This window comes from Xyrauchen texanus, chromosome 26, assembly GCF_025860055.1.
Source record: "Xyrauchen texanus isolate HMW12.3.18 chromosome 26, RBS_HiC_50CHRs, whole genome shotgun sequence".
Lineage (NCBI taxonomy): Eukaryota > Metazoa > Chordata > Actinopteri > Cypriniformes > Catostomidae > Xyrauchen > Xyrauchen texanus.
Window position 1 is genome coordinate 26,131,617 of NC_068301.1, and position 19,367 is coordinate 26,150,983.

At 42.8% G+C, this 19,367-nt stretch overlaps 1 protein-coding gene across 1 annotated transcript; it reads right to left on the reverse strand.

Annotated features, from left to right (window-relative positions):
• Positions 1-12,565: 12,565 nt before the first annotated feature.
• On the reverse strand, positions 12,566-13,895 carry LOC127619808 (fatty acid-binding protein, heart-like). Its single transcript, XM_052092802.1, has 4 exons — positions 13,730-13,895; positions 13,199-13,374; positions 13,006-13,107; positions 12,566-12,810 (listed from the first exon to the last, which is right to left on the reverse strand). The coding sequence occupies exons 1-4, from the start codon at positions 13,800-13,802 to the stop codon at positions 12,757-12,759; spliced, it is 405 nt and encodes a 134-aa protein (XP_051948762.1). The 5' UTR covers positions 13,803-13,895; the 3' UTR covers positions 12,566-12,756.
• Positions 13,896-19,367: the final 5,472 nt, after the last annotated feature.

Consider the following 19,367-nt stretch of genomic DNA (forward strand, 5'->3'; position numbering starts at 1 on the left):
GTACGACGCAATTCCCCAGGTGAAAAGGGCAGTTGCGCACCATCTATGCCTCGGTAGCCCTACCTCCTGGCGGGGTCGCCCCGTACTCCCATCCAAGCCCTGTAGGACAACATCCTCGCTTAACGCGAAGGCCTATACTACGGCTGGACGCGCTGCCTCCGCCCTGCATGCAATGGCCCTCCTGCAAGTCCACCAGGCCAAAGCTCTCAGAAACATGCACGGGGGTGGACCTGATCCTGATGTGCTGCAGGAACTGCGCTCAGCGACTGACCTCGCCCTGAGAGCGACGAAGGCCACAGCGCAGGCACTCGGACAGACGATGGCCACCCTAGTGGTCCAGGAACACCATCTTTGGCTCAACCTGGTCGAGATGCGTGAGGCTGACAAAAACCGCTTCCTGGACGCACCTGTCTCCCAGATTGGCCTTTTCGGTGACACCGTCGAGGACTTCAGCCCAACAGTTCTCCGCGGTGAAGAAGCAGGCGGAGGCCATTTAAGCACATCATGCCCGCCGCCAGACCTGCCGCTACGGGCCCTGCCCCATCTGCCCGCCGAGGGCATCCCCCTGCGAGGAAACCAGCTCCTGCTCAACCTCAACCAGGGCCCAGCTCTCAGCCGGCGGCGCACGCCCCGTCTCACGAACCCCCTCCAGGACCCGGAAGGCTCCCAAGCGTTCCTGAGACAGCCGACCCAGAGCCGAAGACGTTAGCTCCGGAGGTGGTAAGACCGCTCCGTCCCCGGTGGAGGGCCGAGAGGAGAATCCTTTGTTTTTCATTTGCCACACCCCTGACGGGGCTGTGGTACCCACATTCTCAATAAAGAGCTATTTCCTTTGCCTCTGGGTCACCTGGCCCGCAAATGCCGTTCTCACGGCAATGTGCTTTCAGATCACAACAGTCCGGTACACGGACGCGGCGATCCGCCTTCCGCCTGCCCACGACTGTCCCCGGCTGGCCGGTTCAGGCGAGTCCAGAGGGCGCCAACATCAGACCTCCTCCTCAGTCAAGAACCCGCCCCCTGCGGTGCGCGAGCAAGGTAAGTGCTTTGAGTCTATTCTCAGCACCTCAGCCTCAGGCCGCAACGAAGCCGCCCGATGCTGCATTACCTGTTCCGCCCGCTCGCGAGGCCCCACCGGTACGTCCAAAATACTCGTCCCTTTGGTGCCCCTAAGCGCAGAGCTGGGAAGCGTGGCTTTAAGCTTCCCAATGCATCACGCTGGCTGCACCGGACCATTCGACTTCGATTACGCAAATCAGTTTGCCCGGCTCCGCCCCCTTCAGGAGCGTCCGCTTTCCGCAGTACACGGCGAGCACGCCAATTCCTGCGCACAGAAATTGCGACCCTCTTAGCCAAGAGCGCAGTAGAGCCCGTCCCTCCAACCGAAATGAGGAAGGGTTTCTACAGCCCTTACTTCATTGTACCCAAGAAAGGCGTGACTTATGACCAATCCTGGACTTGCGAGTTTTCAATCGGGCCTTGTTAAAACTCCCGTTCAAAATGCTTACGCACAGAAATATTCTGGCTGGCGTTCAGCATCTAGATTGGTTCGCAGCGGTGGACCTGAAGGGCGCGTACTTCCACGTCTCAATTTTGCCACGACACCGACCCTTCCCTACGGTTGGCGTTCGACGGCCAGGCGTTTCAGTACAAAGTCCTCCCCTTCGGCCTGTCTCTGTCCCTCGGCGTCTTCACGAAGGTCGCAGAGGCGGCCCTTGCCCCGCTACGAGTAGCCGGCATCCGCATTCTCAACTACCTCGACGAGTGGCTCATCCTAGCACACTCTCGAGAGTTACTATGCACACACAGAGACCAGGTGCTCCGGCACCTCAGCGGCTGGGGCTTCAGGTCAACTGGGAAAAGAGCAAGCTCACTCCGGTTCAGAGCATCTCTTTTCTCGGGTTGGAGTTAGACTCAGTCTCAATGACAGCACGTCTCCGCGGCGGCGTGCTCAGTCGGTGCTGGACTGCCTCGCTTCCTTCAAGCCAGGCACAGTGGTCCCTCTAAAATTTTCCAGAGGCTCCTGGGGCATATGGCGTCCTCCTGGCGGTCGCGCGCTGGGGTTGATGCATATGAGACCACTCCAGCACTGGCTCCAGACTCGAGTCCCGAGACAAGCATGGCACCGCGGCACGCATCGGGTAAGGATCACCCCGCCTGCCTCAAAACACTCCGACCCTGGACAGACCTCTGCTTTTTACGGGCAGGAGTGCCCCTGCAGCAGGTGTCCCGACGCGTCCTGGTCACAACTGGCGCCTCCGGTCGGGTGGGGTGCCGTGTGCAGCGGGCGCGCAGCAGTGGGCCGTTGGAAAGGGGCCCCGCTGCGTTGGCACATCAATTGCCTGGAGTTGCTGACCGTCCTTCTTGCTCTCAGGAAGTTCCTCCCGTTAGTTCAGGACAAACATGTCCTCGTGAGATCGGACAGCACCACGGTGGTGGCGTACATAAATCGCCAAGGCGTGCGCTCCTGCCACATGTCACAACTTCGCCGCCGTCTCCTCCTATGGAGCCAGCAGCGACTCAAGTCGCTGCGTGCCACTCACATCCCTGCAAGCTCAGCGTCGTAGCGGACACGCTATCACGACAACGCCTGCCGGCGGGAGTGGAGGCTTCACCCCAGTCGGTCCAGCTGATTTGGGAGCGGTTTGGCAAGGCCCAGGTAGACCTGTTAGCCGCCCAGGAAACCTCCCACTGCCCGCTCTGGTATGCCCTAACAGAGGCTCCCCTCGGGACAGGCAGCTAGCACACAGCTGGCCCTCGGGGCTGCGCAAGTACGCATTTCCCCAGTGAGCCTTCTTGCACGGTGCTGTGCAAGGTCAGGGAGGACGAGGAGCAAGTCACGTTGGTGGCCCCCTACTGGCCCACTCGGACTTGGTTCTCGGAACTCAGGCTCCTCGCGACAGCTCCGCCCTGGCGAATTCCCTGAGAAAGGACCTCCTCTCTCAGGGGCCGGGGCACGCTCTGGCACCCGCCCAGATCTCTGGAACCTCCACGTCTGGTCCCTGGGCGGGCGCGGAAGAGCTAGCCGGCTTACGGCGACCGTTGTGAATACCATCAACCAAGCCAGAGCCCCTCTACCAGGCACATTTACGCCCTAAAGTGGTGCTTGTTACGCAGATTGGTGTTCTTCCGAGGCGAAGACCGCAGAGATCTTGCGATTAGGTCAGTGCTTCTGTTCCTACAGGAGAGGCTGGACAGGAGGCTGTCCCGTCCACCCTCAATGTGTATGTTGCGCTATCGCCGCCCACCCGCGATCCTGTAGGCGGCAAGTCTTTGGGTAAGCACGACCTGATCCTCAGGTTCCTGAGAGACGCCGGAGGTTGAATCCCTCCCGGCCAGGCCTAGTTCCCTCCTGGGATCTCTCGGTAGTCTTGGCAGGACTCCAGAGACCTCCCTTCGAGCCGCTCGAATCAGTTGGACTCAGGGCCCTCTCTCTTAAGAGCGGCTCTGCTGATCGGCTTCGCCTCCATTAAGAGGGTCGGGGACCTGCAAGCGTTCTCTGTCAGGGACACTTGCCTGGAGTTAGGTCCGGCAGATCGTCTGTGATCCTAAGACCGCTGACGGGCTATGTGCCCAAGGTTCCTACCACACCATTCGAGATCAGGTAGTGAACCTGCAAGCGCTGCCCGGGAGGAGGCAGACCCAGCCCTTTCGTTGCTGTGTCCAGTGCGCGCCCTGCGCATTTACCTGGACCGCACACAGAGCACCAGATGCTCTGAGCAGCTCTTTGTCTGCTTTGAGGGACGGCAGAAAGGGAATGTCGTCTCCAAACAGAGGCTCGCCCACTGGGTTGTCGATGCCATCACACTGGCTTATCACACCCAGGCCATGCCCCTACCCTTACGGGTCCGAGCTCACTCAACAAGGGGTGTTGCGTCCTCGTGGGCACTGGCCAAGGGCACCTCCCTAGCAGAAATCTGTAGAGCCGCGGGTTGGGCAACACCCAACACCTTCGCGAGGTTTTACAACCTCCGCGTTGAGTTGGTTGCGTCTCGTGTTCGGGTGGATCGCTTGCGCCCAGCGCCCTTTTCCTGACATCAAGGTAAAGTAGTGCGCCTTCTTCCCAGGGCGCCCCACTCCGAGTCGGGCCCCTGGTCGATTCCTCCCCAGCCCTCCGGGTCCAGCGGTTCAGCGGAGGAACTTCGCTGACCCAAGCCACTGCGGGTACCCTGATGGCCACCCCGTACTGGTATAGGGGCTCCACAGGTAAAATAAGAAGGCCTCCTGTTCGGACTCCCCTGTGTGTAATTCCACGGTTCTGTCCCCTTACGAGCGGACCCCGTGTCTCCCTTAGGCAGTTACAGCTGCCTCGGTCGCCGTGCTGTAGCAACTCCCCCCTTTCAAGGCTGGATCTACCACCGCACCATACTTTCCACACGAGCCCTAAGACGGCCGTGTGACGTGTCTACCACTTTTCCTAAGGGCAGGTGTGGTCTCTGCAGGGTCTGGGTAAGACCCCCTTCCCTATATGCGTGTAAGGGCCCCGGCCGTGATTGCTCTATCGCGAGAAACATAGAGAGAAATGAGGCTCAGCCAGGCTGGCCCGTTCCCATGTTGGAAAACATCGCCTTGTTCCCTCCCAGGGTAACTAGAAGGACTCCGATGTTCTTATGGGGCATTGGGGAAGAGTGCGTGCAGCCAGGTACAGATGATGCGTGGCACTGGATGAAATCCCTGCCGCCTCTGTATCGGCGGTCCACGTACAAGGTTCAGCGCATGGCAAGATTGGAATGGGTCCCCTAGTGTCGCTTCTCCGACACAAGCGTGGAGAGAGCGACAGAAGGAGAACGTTTGGTTACGTATGTAACCTCCGTTCCCCGAGGGAGGGAACGACACGTTGTGTCTTTCCTCCGCCATGTCACTGAACCGAGCCACTGTTGTGGCGGACCATTTCGGCTTTTCAGAAAAATCCTGAATGAACTCCCGTATTTGCGCCGCTTAAATACCCGTATGTCCGGGGGCGGGACATGCAAATACTGGCTGCCAACTCTCATTGGCCTTTTTTCATAGATCAGAGGTGAATATCGGCGCTCAAGAGAGACCCCTAGTGTCGCTTCTCCGACACAACGTGTCGTTCCCTCCCTCGGGGAACGGAGGTTACATACGTAACCAAACGTTCTTCCCGTGGCCAGGTGTAAATTTAGGAGGGAATTTAGGGTCTCGAAATATGTGACCTATGATCTAAATTAAACTGTCCTTATTAGGTAAGGAAATGTATAATGGAATTAGTCGTGTTCGACAACCATTATAAATTAGATAAATTACAAATATATACATATATACATGAGACAGGTTGGTAAGAATGTGAAATAACTGATCAATACAGTGAAGATGAACACTACGGAGTCTGTTGACAATACCTTAAGAACCATTTCATCCTTCTTTGGGGGCCGATTTGCTATCGGATTACCCCAAATATTTAATTTCATTTATGTTGCTCGGTTCTTGGTCAAAAATTTGTTACGTTGATTTTTTGATCTCTGTGTGAACTAATTTATTGTCTGTATGAATGGTGGGGTTAGCTGTGAGGCGAGGCCTTCTCACTCCTTCTCGGGACGTCGAGTTCCAAGTTTCCTTGGATCTCACATGGGAGGACCTGGCTGTCAGCGGAGTGACCAGACGAAGCACGTGCAGGCCGAAGGAGAGCAAGAGCAATAGGACAAGAGAGAGGTGTTCTTCCTGTTTGGAACTATTTGAACTGAAATTGGCCGCATCCCCAAAGGTGTCCTGCGCCAATCAGAAGTGACTTTTCAGAGTCACATGATCAACTGGGCTGTCTTTTCTGACAGTTGAGTTATGGTCCTTTGTTTCAGACTCTTAAGAATTTCCCGCTCAAAAATAGTGCATATTTAATCATGAGCTTTCTATCTTGAGAATGATACAAGAGGAATGATATTCATTGTCATTAGATTTTTCTTCATACACAAACAAAGTTTTACATACTAAACATGACATGTTTTTATGGATGTTATACGTGTAGGTAATAAAACATGAAATTTTCTGGTTACAAAATCATATTGGTTTTATACATCATTGCAATTTATCAAGTTAAACCTTATAGTTACCATTCTTAGTCAAATTAGATTAATCATACAAAATTAAAGATTATATTTATCAATTAGAGGTGATTGCACATCGCTACACACATTTTAGAGTTCACATTCAGTCTATAGTCCTTCATTTGTGTACAAACGTTACCACAGTTCAAAGTGATTTCAGCATTATCTAGCAAGGCTATATTAATATGAAATGTCTTAGAGTTCTTAGTCGTCCTTGTAACCTTACAAAAGAGAAGTCTGCTTTAACTGTGTGTGGAAGATCAGGTTGTAGATGGTCCTTTCTGACCAATTAGGATGCCTGGGCTGTTTGATTTTGTTTGATGATGGTGAAACATTCCAAACTGAAAGGTTGTTTTTTTTCCCCTAGATCCAGATATATGTTGTTTCAATTCTTCTGCATATACACTCACCTAAAGGATTATTAGGAACACATACTAATACTGTGTTTGACCCCCTTTCGCCTTCAGAACTGCCTTAATTCACGTGGCATTGATTCAACAAGGTGCTGAAAGCATTCTTTAGAAATGTTGGCCCATATTGATAGGATAGCATCTTGCAGTTGATGGAGATTTGTGGGATGCACATCCAGGGCACGAAGCTCCCATTCCACCACATCCCAAAGATGCTCTATTGGGTTGAGATCTGGTGACTGTGGGGGCCATTTTAGTACAGTGAACTCATTGTCATGTTCAAGAAACCAATTTGAAATGATTCGAGCTTTGTGACATGGTGCATTATCCTGCTGGAAGTAGCCATCAGAGGATGGGTACATGGTGGCCATAAAGGGATGGACATGGTCAGAAACAATGCTCAGGTAGGCCGTGGCATTTAAACGATGCCCAATTGGCACTAAGGGGCCTAAAGTGTGCCAAGAAAACATCCCCCACACCATTACACCACTACCACCAGCCTGCACAGTGGTAACAAGGCATGATGGATCCATGTTCTCATTCTGTTTACGCCAAATTCTGACTCGACCATCTGAATGTCTCAACAGAAATCGAGACTCATCAGACCAGGCAACATTTTTCCAGTCTTCAACTGTCCAATTTTGGTGAGCTCTTGCAAATTGTAGCCTCTTTTTCCTATTTGTAGTGGAGATGAGTGGTACCCAGTGGGGTCTTCTGCTGTTGTAGCCCATCCGCCTCAAGGTTGTGCGTGTTGTGGCTTCACAAATGCTTTGCTGCATACCTCGGCTGTAACGAGTGGTTATTTCAGGCAAAGTTGCTCTTCTATCAGCTTGAATCAGTCGGCCCATTCTCCTCTGACCTCTAGCATCAACAAGGCATTTTCAGCCCACAGGACTGCCGCATACTGGATGTTATTCCTTTTCACACCATTCTTTGTAAACCCTAGAAATGGTTGTGTGTGAAAATCCCAGTAACTGAGCAGATTGTGAAATACTCAGACCGGCCCGTCTGGCACCAACAACCATGCCATGCTCAAAATTGCTTAAATCACCTTTCTTTCCCATTCTGACATTCAGTTTGGAGTTCAGGAGATTGTCTTGACCAGGACCACACCCCTAAATGCATTGAAGCAACTGCCATGTGATTGGTTGATTAGATAATTGCATTAATGAGAAATTGAACAGGTGTTCCTAATAATCCTTTAGGTGAGTGTATAATCTTACAGAAACAATAACAAAGCCACATGCTTTCACAAGCAGGCAAAACAACCGATTGGCATGAGCCCACATCGCAAAGACAATGAGGTGATATACATTCATGCCAATCGACAACCAAGACGAGAACAGACACTTGTGTGAGAGTTAGGCAACACACACACCCGACACTTTACCGAAGTGACCGAACCTTTGCACAAACAAGAAGACAGCTCGCTCCCGGGGCGCAAATCGAGCGTAATACACATCCGCGGATGCAAGAGACAGACAAGGATTATTGACGCTAGTGCATGCAGCCAAGAAGAATAAATAATTACATAATTTTTAAGTGAACCATTCCTTTTTACTGAACTTTTTTCATCCAACATGAATCATCTCAATATCCTATGTCTTTCTTGCCACACAGACTTTCTCTTTTACTTTACATCATTTATTTTTTTTAGACAAAATAGAAAGATTTTTTATTTATTACATTTTTTGGGGGATTTCAGGACATTTCCAAAGACTGATACTGTGATAATGGATTATTTGGCACACAGATGTCCTTTAGTGTCTCTTTCAGCTTTTTATGTTCCAAGCTGGATTTGGAGTCCTAAAGGATTGTTGCATAGCAACGGGCCTCCCAGAAACTCCTGCTGATAACTGAAACATAGCAACACTGATTCCCATCAGGCATCTGAGGGAATGTGAACTCAAAACCCCTTTCCTGGCTTTGTCGACAGATTGATTTGTAAATTTAAAGCATTGTGCAACAACATTCAATCACTGAGCACTTTATTAAGAACACCTGTACACCTACTTATTCATGCGATTATCTAATCAGACAATCGTGTGGCAGGAGTGCAATGCATACAATGTTTTATCATGGTTCAGGAGATCAGAATCAAGAATCAACCGTCAGAATGGGTAAAAATGTGATCTCACTGATTTGGACCGTGGCATGATTGTTGGTGCCAGACCGGCTGGTTTGAGTATTTCTGTAACTGCTGGTCTCCTGGGATTTTCATGTGCAACAGTCTCTAGAGTTTACTCAGAATGGTGTCAAAAACAAGCGGCAGTTCTGCAGACAGAAACGTCTTGTTGATGAGAGAGGTCAACGGAGAATGGCTAGAATTGTTTGAGCTGACAGAAAGTCTATGTTAACTCAGATAACCACTCTGTACAATTGTAGTGAGCAGAATAGCAGCTCAGAATGCACAACATGCCAAACCTTGGGGCGGATGGGCTACAAGAGCAGAAGACCACATCAGACACTTTATTAGAACCATAGTGTTCTTAAAGTGTTCAGTGATGGTATGACTACTGTTATAAAGTAATAAATTGACAAATTAAAACACATAAGTCATTGGTAGGCTTTGTTAAGACTATATCCCTGATAAATTGACAATAACATTTCATAAATTCATATCCAGCCAGTCAAACATGTTATACTATAGTGCATGCATTACTTATAAGGCAACACATTTTATCATTTGCATTGTATTACCAACAACATTTACAAGCTTATTCAGGCATGATCATGATTTTTTTTTTAACTCAATAGACTCAATAGTTAATCTTTAAAAACACAATCTGTCTGGGAGAAAATTGAACTCGCTTTTAGAGCCACTGAGTGACATTTCACATCAGAACTGCCACAATATGTGTAATGAACCACCCAAAATGTCAAAAATGTGGCTACAGTCACATAACTTTGTTAGTGACTCATAGCCAAGGTCCATATGTAATACTCCCCAAGCATCAAATCCAAGAAAAAAATTGGTTTTGGTTTGTAAATAAAAGTTACACATCAGGCTGATAACTTTATAAGGAATTGCAATAAAAAAAAATTAAATGATTGTATTAACAATAATCTGAACCTCGCTGGTGTAAGCAATGCAAGGTTTTATATTAAAACCCTAAAAACGATCTACAAAAGAAACATCCATTAACTTTTACCTCAAAAGTTTATTAGAATGCCTTTATTTTTTTTCTGCAGAACTCCATGTGGCAACACATATGTGTAATATTCACCACAGAACAAATATCAGGGATAAAATGAGGATGTGTCTTCACATTTCTGTGGTAGGTATTTTACTGAGAGATGAAGACCAATATTGTATACGAAGCTGTGAGTGACACATTGCCCACTTTCTTTGTTAGAAATATACAATGGAAAACAGCTAAATTTTTCAGTTGTAACAAGGACAAAAATATACTTTTGTAATATAAGTAATACAAAATACATTTTCTCAATTCATTCACCATCGAGGATGGTTTGAAATGTTGGACCCTGCTAATAACAATGTTATGATGTGAAAACTCTGCAGGTTATATAACCTTCATGATGTGTAAAATAATTACTATATTTGTATATTAGAGGAAGCTTCTTTATTGCAGTGTGAGGGACTGTAACCTTGGCCCTGATCTCAGACACAGACCGATATGGTTGTGCAACAGCATTATCTGTTCCAGTGTGAAGAAAGGTTCGGAAGGGTGCAATCGATGTCCTGCTGTGCAGCTTTCCAGATGTTACCCAAAGGATGTGATTTAATTCCTGTAGTGTTATCTGTGCAAGCAAAACAGTCCCTAGGTCAACACACTTTGACAGGACCCCTTTGAATCCGCCTGACACACAATACTAAGCCATCCCGCAAGTTGTGCACACCCATAATGCAATACACAGACTCTGTATCTGTGCTGCCAGCATTGCTCCACCAATATGGAATTCTCAGATGCTGGCATCTATTGCTACTGTGTATTATAAACATGAAAAATTTGGCACAACATAAATCAGCCTCAAGCCATATTATTATCACTTTTAACTTTTTAAATGTGTTTTGTCCTTATAAATCTTTAATAATCTTCAGTCCAAACAGTATGACAAGTCCCCCAGAAGCACCTTATCAGAGGCAGAGATTCCAGACATTTAGGGCATTTAAAAGTGATAATCCTTAGAAATTTGGTGGGAATATAGCAGATGGCGTATCATTACTCTACACTAAGTTGTTAATGTCAGTCTTATCATTTTTCTTAAGCATCTGGGCCAAAGGCAATTTCCAAACATACAACCTATTGCTTGTAATCTAACTTCCCTGAGCTTTAGCTTCTTTGTTATGATAATAAACACCTTTTTATTAAGTAAATCATTCCATATGTTCTGCACTTCTGATCTCAGCATGGCCATAGGAGGTGCATCAGTCAAAACTATTTTAAATGGGGTAGGAAATGTCTATGTTTCAAAAATGTTGGAAAATTGAGAATGATAGAATTAAAATTCAACTTTATACATTCAAAACAACATTTCCAGTAGGCCTACCACCTTCCAACTTGCAAACTTTGTAAGGGAAAGGGTAATAGGAAAGTGCATTGTTTTTATTGAATAGGTTGTACAGAGAGAGCTGGCCCATTACCCACCTGTTTCAGCTGTTTTTGCAGTCAATTACAATCAGTGTATCTCTACACTTTCCTGTCCTGGGAACGTAGCCACTGGTGGAACATTCTCTGCTCTTTGTGTAGGTCAAAGGAATGACTCTGTGGGGACTCTGTGTGTGCCAGTTTCATTACGCATGCTAAAAATATGTTCAAAAAAGGAAATGTTTTACTAAAAGAAGGAAAGATATGCATATCCTCTGTAACCTTCAGCATAGTCAACTTTGTCATCAGTTCCTTGCATAACTCCCCTGCTTTCTTAAACTTAGGGCTGAGGGGAAGGGCCAAACTGTAGTCTGAACATGGACTCGCTAGAACCATTTTGATCACTATATGGTAATTTGTTGACAGTTAAAATGGAATGATGACACGATCTGTACATCAAGCAGTTAATTCATTACCCTCAAGGATTCTTGAATTTCCCAGCAATTTAACTTGCATCTCTTACAGTAAGATGTTAGGAATTGCATTACTAGTTCATTTGGGACTAGTTAATAAAGGTTAAGCTCAATCGACAGCATTTGTGGCATAATATTGATTACCACAAAAACAAATTTTGACTGGCTCCTCCTTTAAAAACTAAAAACACACAAAAATCTAGGTTTCAGTGAAACACTTACAATGTAAGTGAATGGGACAATACTTAAATGTTAAAATACTCACTGTTTCAAAAGTATAGCCACAAGATATAAACAATATGTGTTAATATGATTTTAGTGTGATAAAATCCCTTACTAACCTTTTCTGTGTAAAGTATTAGACAGTTTTACAAATTCCTTGCATTAACGATGTAATGTCAACAAAGCTAAAACCATCAAATGACTGTAAATATTATGATTTATATATTTCCAGCACAAATACATGAATTTTAACAGAAGAATTAATCTGTGCTTTTATCAAATTATAAACTTCACATTTCTTCCTTTAGACCCTCCAAAAATGAACCCCATTCACTTCTGTTTTATTTGCCTCAATGTATCCCAGACTTTTGCGCCTTTTTTTTTTTTAAAGAAAAGGAGGGAGTCAACATTATTTTTTGTGGTAATCAACATGCTTAATTAACTTGTATTGAACCCAGAATATTCCTTTAATTAGTTAGTCAGTTTGAGTTAGCATTGAGAATAACTTTCGAGAAACAATCATGAAATAATTTTGCACAAGATGAAAGAAAATTAAAACACAAATAATTATGACTTTTAATGGGAAAGTAGTTAATTTTGTGATTTTTGAGACGTTGATAGCATTTGACAGCTCTGTCAACAAAGTATCATTCTGTATTATTTAGTCTTTGTTGGCAATATCTTTGAGCCCTCCTCTTATGTGATATATTTAGTATTGTGCACATGTAGGATTCACATTACTGTGATTGGAAGCTACAGTAAGCCTATGGCTTAATTTTAAAAAAAAACGTTAACACTTTTATTTTGACTAAGCCGACCTTAAAGCAACAAGGATCAACAAACCACAACTCATCTGAAAGCAAATAAAAACAACTTTATTCAAAGCACCATGAAGACTTATAATAAATGCATTTTAAAATGGTCAGCCCACATTTGCTTTGGTGTCAAAAACAAAATTAGATTTTTGGTAAAAGCAATAATGTGTCACTTTGGCTTTTTGCTCATTGAACTGAGCCTGGCATCTTCAAATCCAGAATGGATAACCTCATGCCTCCTTCACATATGTCCGTACAGCCACAACATCGCCCATAGTGCATTTCTGGCAAAAAAAAGATGGTAAAAATAAATAAATAATCAAACTTGAGTACAAACATGTTCATTCAAATATTAATATGAAAATAAAAGAATCAAAATTCACAAATGTACTATAATATGTCTATGTTATTTTTTTATTAATGAAACTATTACGAAGTTATTTACAATTTCTTATTTTAAAATGAAATAGCATACTTACAGCTACTAATTTTCCATCTGTCACCTCCCTCTCTATCGTGGACTCTTTGCCATCCCAGTTCTGTTTTTGCACAAGTTTGCCATTCTCAATGGTCACGACGGTCTGGAGATAAAAATAAGAGAGGAATCCGTTAACTTATTATGTTAAAGAGCTTCAATACCGTTGAGGATATTCCAGTTATGCCATTACAAACCGTAGTCTTTCTATCATCTGCAGTGGTCTCCTCGAATGACTCGTTCAGTTTGAATTTCATCTCCGTAGTTTTGAAGGCGCTCTGTGATTTCATGCATATGAACCCTTCATCATCCAGACACACGACCAGATTCGGTTTGGTTCTGTTTCCCACCTGACGAGTAGCGAAACCCACACCTGAAAATGGAAAATAAACATCTTTATCACCACAACCATGGCCAAAAAGCCTCATATTAAAATCTGTTTCATGTGAAATTAACAAATCACATGTTAAAACCATGTCAGATTTTTGATAACTTTTTGGCAACACTGTTGTGCACATAAGCCATGTAAAAGCAAACCTCAGCAAACACAGAACGTTTGGATGGTTCTTCGGGAACCAATTCCTAACGTTCTAGAAACGTTCTTTTTTTATTATTACAATAACATGCAGCTTTATATAGTCGTAAACAGCTATGCATTTTCGTTATTAGTATTATTATTAAACTTTGATTTGAATTCTTGGTAGCGGTCTTAATTATTCAAAGCATACCTATTGCCTTCATGTACTCGTCAAAGTTTTCGCTGGTGGTCATCTTCCATGTTCCCACGAATTTATCAACCATTTTTCCTAATGATAACGTTCCGTTTCAACAAACTTTAAGTTCACAGCGCAAGTTTAATCTGATTTTCCGCTGAAAGACTGCAGCATTTTTCAACCATTTCTCCAGCACGTGCATGATCACGCAAGCCAATAGAATCATGAAACGTCACTTTCGTAGAGACCCTTAACCTTCTACTCCCAAAACGCAATTCAGAATTAGGGGAGGGTTCGCATTTTTTGGACCACAAATCACTTACTGGGCCAGAGGATAACAATCACAAGTGGTCATTCAGATAGACTGACTCATTTTAGAATGAAGGGACCCACTGTATATTAGGTGACCTTATGTACTTAATCATTTGATACAATGTACTTATTATGTACATACATGTTGTTGTATTGTAATTACATTTAAAGTACTTGCATTTAATTGCATTTGTAGTTACACTGTTAACTTTACCCCTAACCATACCGTTACCCCAAAACCGAACTCTAACCCTTAATCCTAAACATACCCTTACTCCTAAACCTGCCCCGTACCTCAACCTCAGTAGCAGCAAATGTGGGAATTTTGCAGAACAGCATGTAGTTACACAGTATATACATAGTCTTGTATGTATTTAATGTTAGTACACAGTAGTTAAGGGCTCCTAATATAAAGTGTGACAAAAAGAAGTGTTTGACAAACTATGGGACTTTCCTAACTGAAAATACATTTTGCAGATGATATTCTGGAATGTAAAGCACAAAATAGTACCAACCAGTTTATAGTTTTACTGGAAAATACCACATACACAAGAAAGCATAGGCTCGCTGTAAACCTAAATTCTTTCATTTGATTAATTACTTTGAATTGTATAACCTTTTGGAAAAAACTAATAATAACAAAAAAGCAACGCCTGGGCAGCTCAGCTATTATTGACATTCCACTCCTGGAGTGGCGAGTTCGAATCCAGGGCATGCTGAGTGAATCCAGCCAGGTCTCCTGAGCAACAAATTTGGACCAGTTGCTAGGGAGGGTAGAGTCACATGGGATAACCTCCTCATGGTCACTATAATGTGGTTATTGCCCTCAATGGGGCACGTAGTGAGATGTGCGTGGATGCCATGGAGAATAGCGTGTGCCTCCACATGCGCTACATCTCTGTGGTAACACAATCAATAAGCCACGTGATAAGATGCATGGATTGACGGTCTCAGACATGGAGGCAACTGAGATTCCTCCTCCAACACCCGGATTGGGGTGGGTCACTACACCACCAGAACACTTAGAGTGCATTGGAAATTGAAAAGAAAAAAAAAAAAAAAAAAAAGCAATGAAAAATTGTAAAGTTTATTAATTGGCAATGTTAATTATGTAATTAAAGTGCAGAAATGTGGCACTGAATGAATAATAATAAAATAATAGTAAATAGATAAACTGAAAAAATATTCCCTCACTGTCTGCTTTACCCCATCGTTCTGGATAGGTTAGTTTATGGTAAAAAAAAATTAAAAATTACTGGAAAAAAAAAACAAATGACAAAAAAACATTAGAGAACGTTCTGTGAGTCTATTTAGTTTGTCACACAAAAAAACAGCAATGTTCTGGGAAGGTTATTTTATGGTTTAAAAACAATAAAACCTAAAATAACCATTAGAGAACATTCTGTGTTGGTTCTTATTATGTTGTCACACAAAAATCTCCCTGCAATGTTCTGGGAACGCTAATTTAGGGTTACAAAAATAGAACCTAAATAGAATGTTCGTAATTGGTTCCTAAAAAATTACCTGACGGGAACCAAATTCGAACATTAGGGGAATGTTCTGTGTTTGCTGGGTATTAGCATAGACATAATAAAATAGGTTCATATATGTGTAATAACATACTTTTAGCCATGACTACAGACACGTATACTTTAATAATAGGGTACGTACAATTATCCAGCATGTAATAATGCACCTTTAGCCATGAAATAACTCATATAAGTGCATATACAATAAAATGAGTTAGTACATGTGTAATAACGCACTTTTAGCCATGAATATACACAATAACTCTTAATTTCCCTTATCAGATTCTATGACCATAAAGAATAATAATGCACAGCTATATTTGTAGTTGTAAATTTTTTGAGGAACATTTGAGTGCTCCTTGTCCACCACAATGTTTGGTTGATTAGGATGTTGCTAAAGTCTTCTGTGTGGTTGCTAGGTGATTGCTAACTGGTCCAAGTCAAAAGAGCCTGATTAGTATTCTGGTCACTAGATTAAAAAAAATAAAATAACATATGGACTTGGACCATATGTTTTAACATATGTTAATAATGTTAATTAAAAAAAACCTCCAATAAATATTTCAGCACCAAATGACAACAAAAATTCATGTTTTGTTTTGTTAGGTCTAATTAGATTCCCATGTTCATATAAGTGTTTGTCACTTAAACTGATCAGGATAGTGCATAAGAAGGGTCAGGCCTAGTTAGTTTCATAAGAATCCCACTAAAACCATGAGGACAAAAATGACCAAAAATCATATAAAGACATATACATTTTATTGTTTACGTACATAAATACACAACAGAAACACACAAAAATAGGCTACTTCTTGTCCCCTGCTTTAGCATTCCAGCGGGTCTGGAGCGCTGGGAGCATTTCTTGAGTGGTTAGTTTGGATCCTTTCATCACCACCCTCTCTCAATCCACTGCAAAAGACCACACTATGCATTATACTGAATATAATGTCAATCATAGGGTCTGACCGGCCATGCTTTACTCCTGTTATAATTTCACAATTCATATTTGTGGATGTGGCCTTTTCAGACTTAACCATGACGAGAAAATCTCTGTGGGACAGGAGCAGACATAAGATGTGAAAGAACACGAAGGAATGTATTGCTTGTTAATATGGACCTGACAGTTATGCAGTGCGGCTAACATAAGACTTATGAAGATTTCATTGAAAACACTTTTGATATGCAACATATTAAAAGACACACCTGAGGAATATCAGACAGGAATCCCTGTCATTACAGAGAAAGTAGCGGCTCATAATAAAGATGTCATGTACAAGGAGTGGACACTTTGTCTTTAAATGACAGAGTGAAGACAAATTCTAATACTTTCACCAACCTTCGGGAGTACATTTATGGCAAATGATAACAGAGACATTATTTAAACTGAGGTGAGACAACACCTTTCAACTGAGAGGGGCGCCAGAGTTGGCTAGAGCATCATTAAAATACCTACTAAGCCATGTTAAAAGCAGGGTAGTAAATTCACTTATTTTAGCTGTACAATGTGACAATGGCCAGCCCACAATAGTTCACTCTGGTATGAAGTTATATGTCAAATCTGGACAAGTAGGTATAGCTGCAGATTTGAGGGCAGAATCTCTCTCTGTGTCACTCACAGTTAAGGTTAGGGAAAGGATTTGGTTAGGGGCTCCCTATATCTTCAATGGCGATTTGCTTTGCTTGCAGCAATATCCTTCTCAATCTGGACTGGAGAACAGTCCAAGTGTCCAGAACTGCAAAGTACGGAGAAACGTACAGTTTTATCTAAATAAATACATGAAATATCTTACCATACACTTCGGATATCTGACTGATATTAAAGGACGACTAAAGGCTGCACACTGTTAACAAATGTACGTTTTCATACAGGACCGTTCAACATTCCAGACCATCATTTAAAGTGAATCAAGGTATATATAGTGTTCTTAGCTTGTAGAGCGGACATTAGATTCAAAGGGGCAAAACTGTACAATCATTTTTTTAACCGTCTTAAACACCACTTCTCCCATGGACGCGGCCATCTTGCTCTAAATTACCCTTGACCTGCTGATGACGTATGCAGCACGGGATTGCCAACATAAACTTTTATTCTTATAAAATAAAAAATATCAATGTATTGGTGCTTATTTGTTTCAAATCAAATGTGTTAAATTAGCTTAATTAAATGAGTTGTAAGGACAGTATGAATCACTGTCAGTCATCATGACTGCGCTGGATTGAGTATTTGCGAGAAAACACACTGGACACTGCCTCGTTTGTAGAACTAATAGCTAAATATATATATATAAAAAATAAATACAACATATTGAAAATTTCCGTAAAATTTCCGACAAAACGCGTATACATGTAACATTAGGCCTACGATTTGAATAATTTCCAAAAGCGTTTTATTGTCGAAATAAGCAACTTATCCAGTAGATGGCGTGAGTTAATAATGTAAAATGAGATACCCCACTTTTTGAGGCAGACTTTTGAAAGCTTTTAGTTTTTAGTTGACTGCCAACGTTCACGCATTGAGCGTGAGACTCACACAATTTACACTGTTCTCACGCTCTTACGCTACACGTCTCTTTCTCACACAGTGATAACGTCGCAGAGCAAAGAGGACACTGAAAGCGCACGGACAGACAAGACAGAGCAGATAGAAGCGAGTTATTCAGACCAATCCCATGCCAAGATGAACTCGTACTCCAAACTTAACTCAAAAGTTGGCAGCCCTGACTAAAGACAGTTCCATAGATTCAGCTTGTACACTTTTTCCTTTCCCTTACGCACAGATAAGGTCTACACCGTATATTAACTACTGAGATTCATTTTATTTGTTTGTTTTGGACTTTTGGTTAACATGCTTCCAATATTTTTTTGAATGGATGCTTAACATACCATATTATCTTTTACAGTTATATGTAAAATGTAATGTTAAGAACTATATTTCTCAAGTAGATCACAAGACCCCTAAGTTACGAATATTGCAAATATACTCATAGTATTGAGCAGTCTGAATTAAATGTAGTACAATATTTAAACTATTGCAGATAACTTTTTTTTTTTAAAAACAAATTGATGTATAGAAATAATTTTGATACAAATCCTTTGGCTGGCAAAGTTGTGTACAGTCTTAAAAGGCCTATATAAAAAGGCCTATACAGCTTGAGAAGTATCTTGAAAAACATCAAGATTTTGTGCCTTAGCATTATTAATTTATTATTATTATAACATTGTGGAGCACTTCTATTGCTAAATAAATACAAGCACAAGTCAGCACTTCAAGAGAAATGTGCTAACAATTTCCAACATTTATAGTGCAGTTTCTATCATATCAAATCATAATGTTTTGAGGAACTAATAAGTGGACTATTTTTGATGGTGTGAAAAGTTGTTAAAAGTTTCCTGCCACGTACACTTGCAGTGGTGTTTCGACAACACCCAGTTCTCTTAAGTTCAGATAACCAAAGAAGCCTGAACAACAAAACAAATTAGATCTATATTTAGACAGCAAGCTTGAAGTGTGAACTTCCTATATTCCTTCTCTTCTAAAAACAGTTTCTCTCTTCCTTACTGAAACAATGACAGTAAATTCTACAGGGAATAACTTAATTTAAATCACAATTTTTTTTTATCACAAAACAATGAGGGGGAACCCTCAAGGGATAAGGTCAGTATTTCAGAATATGGTTTGAAAGTTCTATTTTAGAATTGCTGTCAGTGCCTACTGTTTGTATAATTTTGTGTGCTCACCAGGAAGTTAGAGACCAAGCTGAGTACTCAATTTAGAAAGCAAGTGCTGTGTAGCTCAGCAGGGTGGGACATGC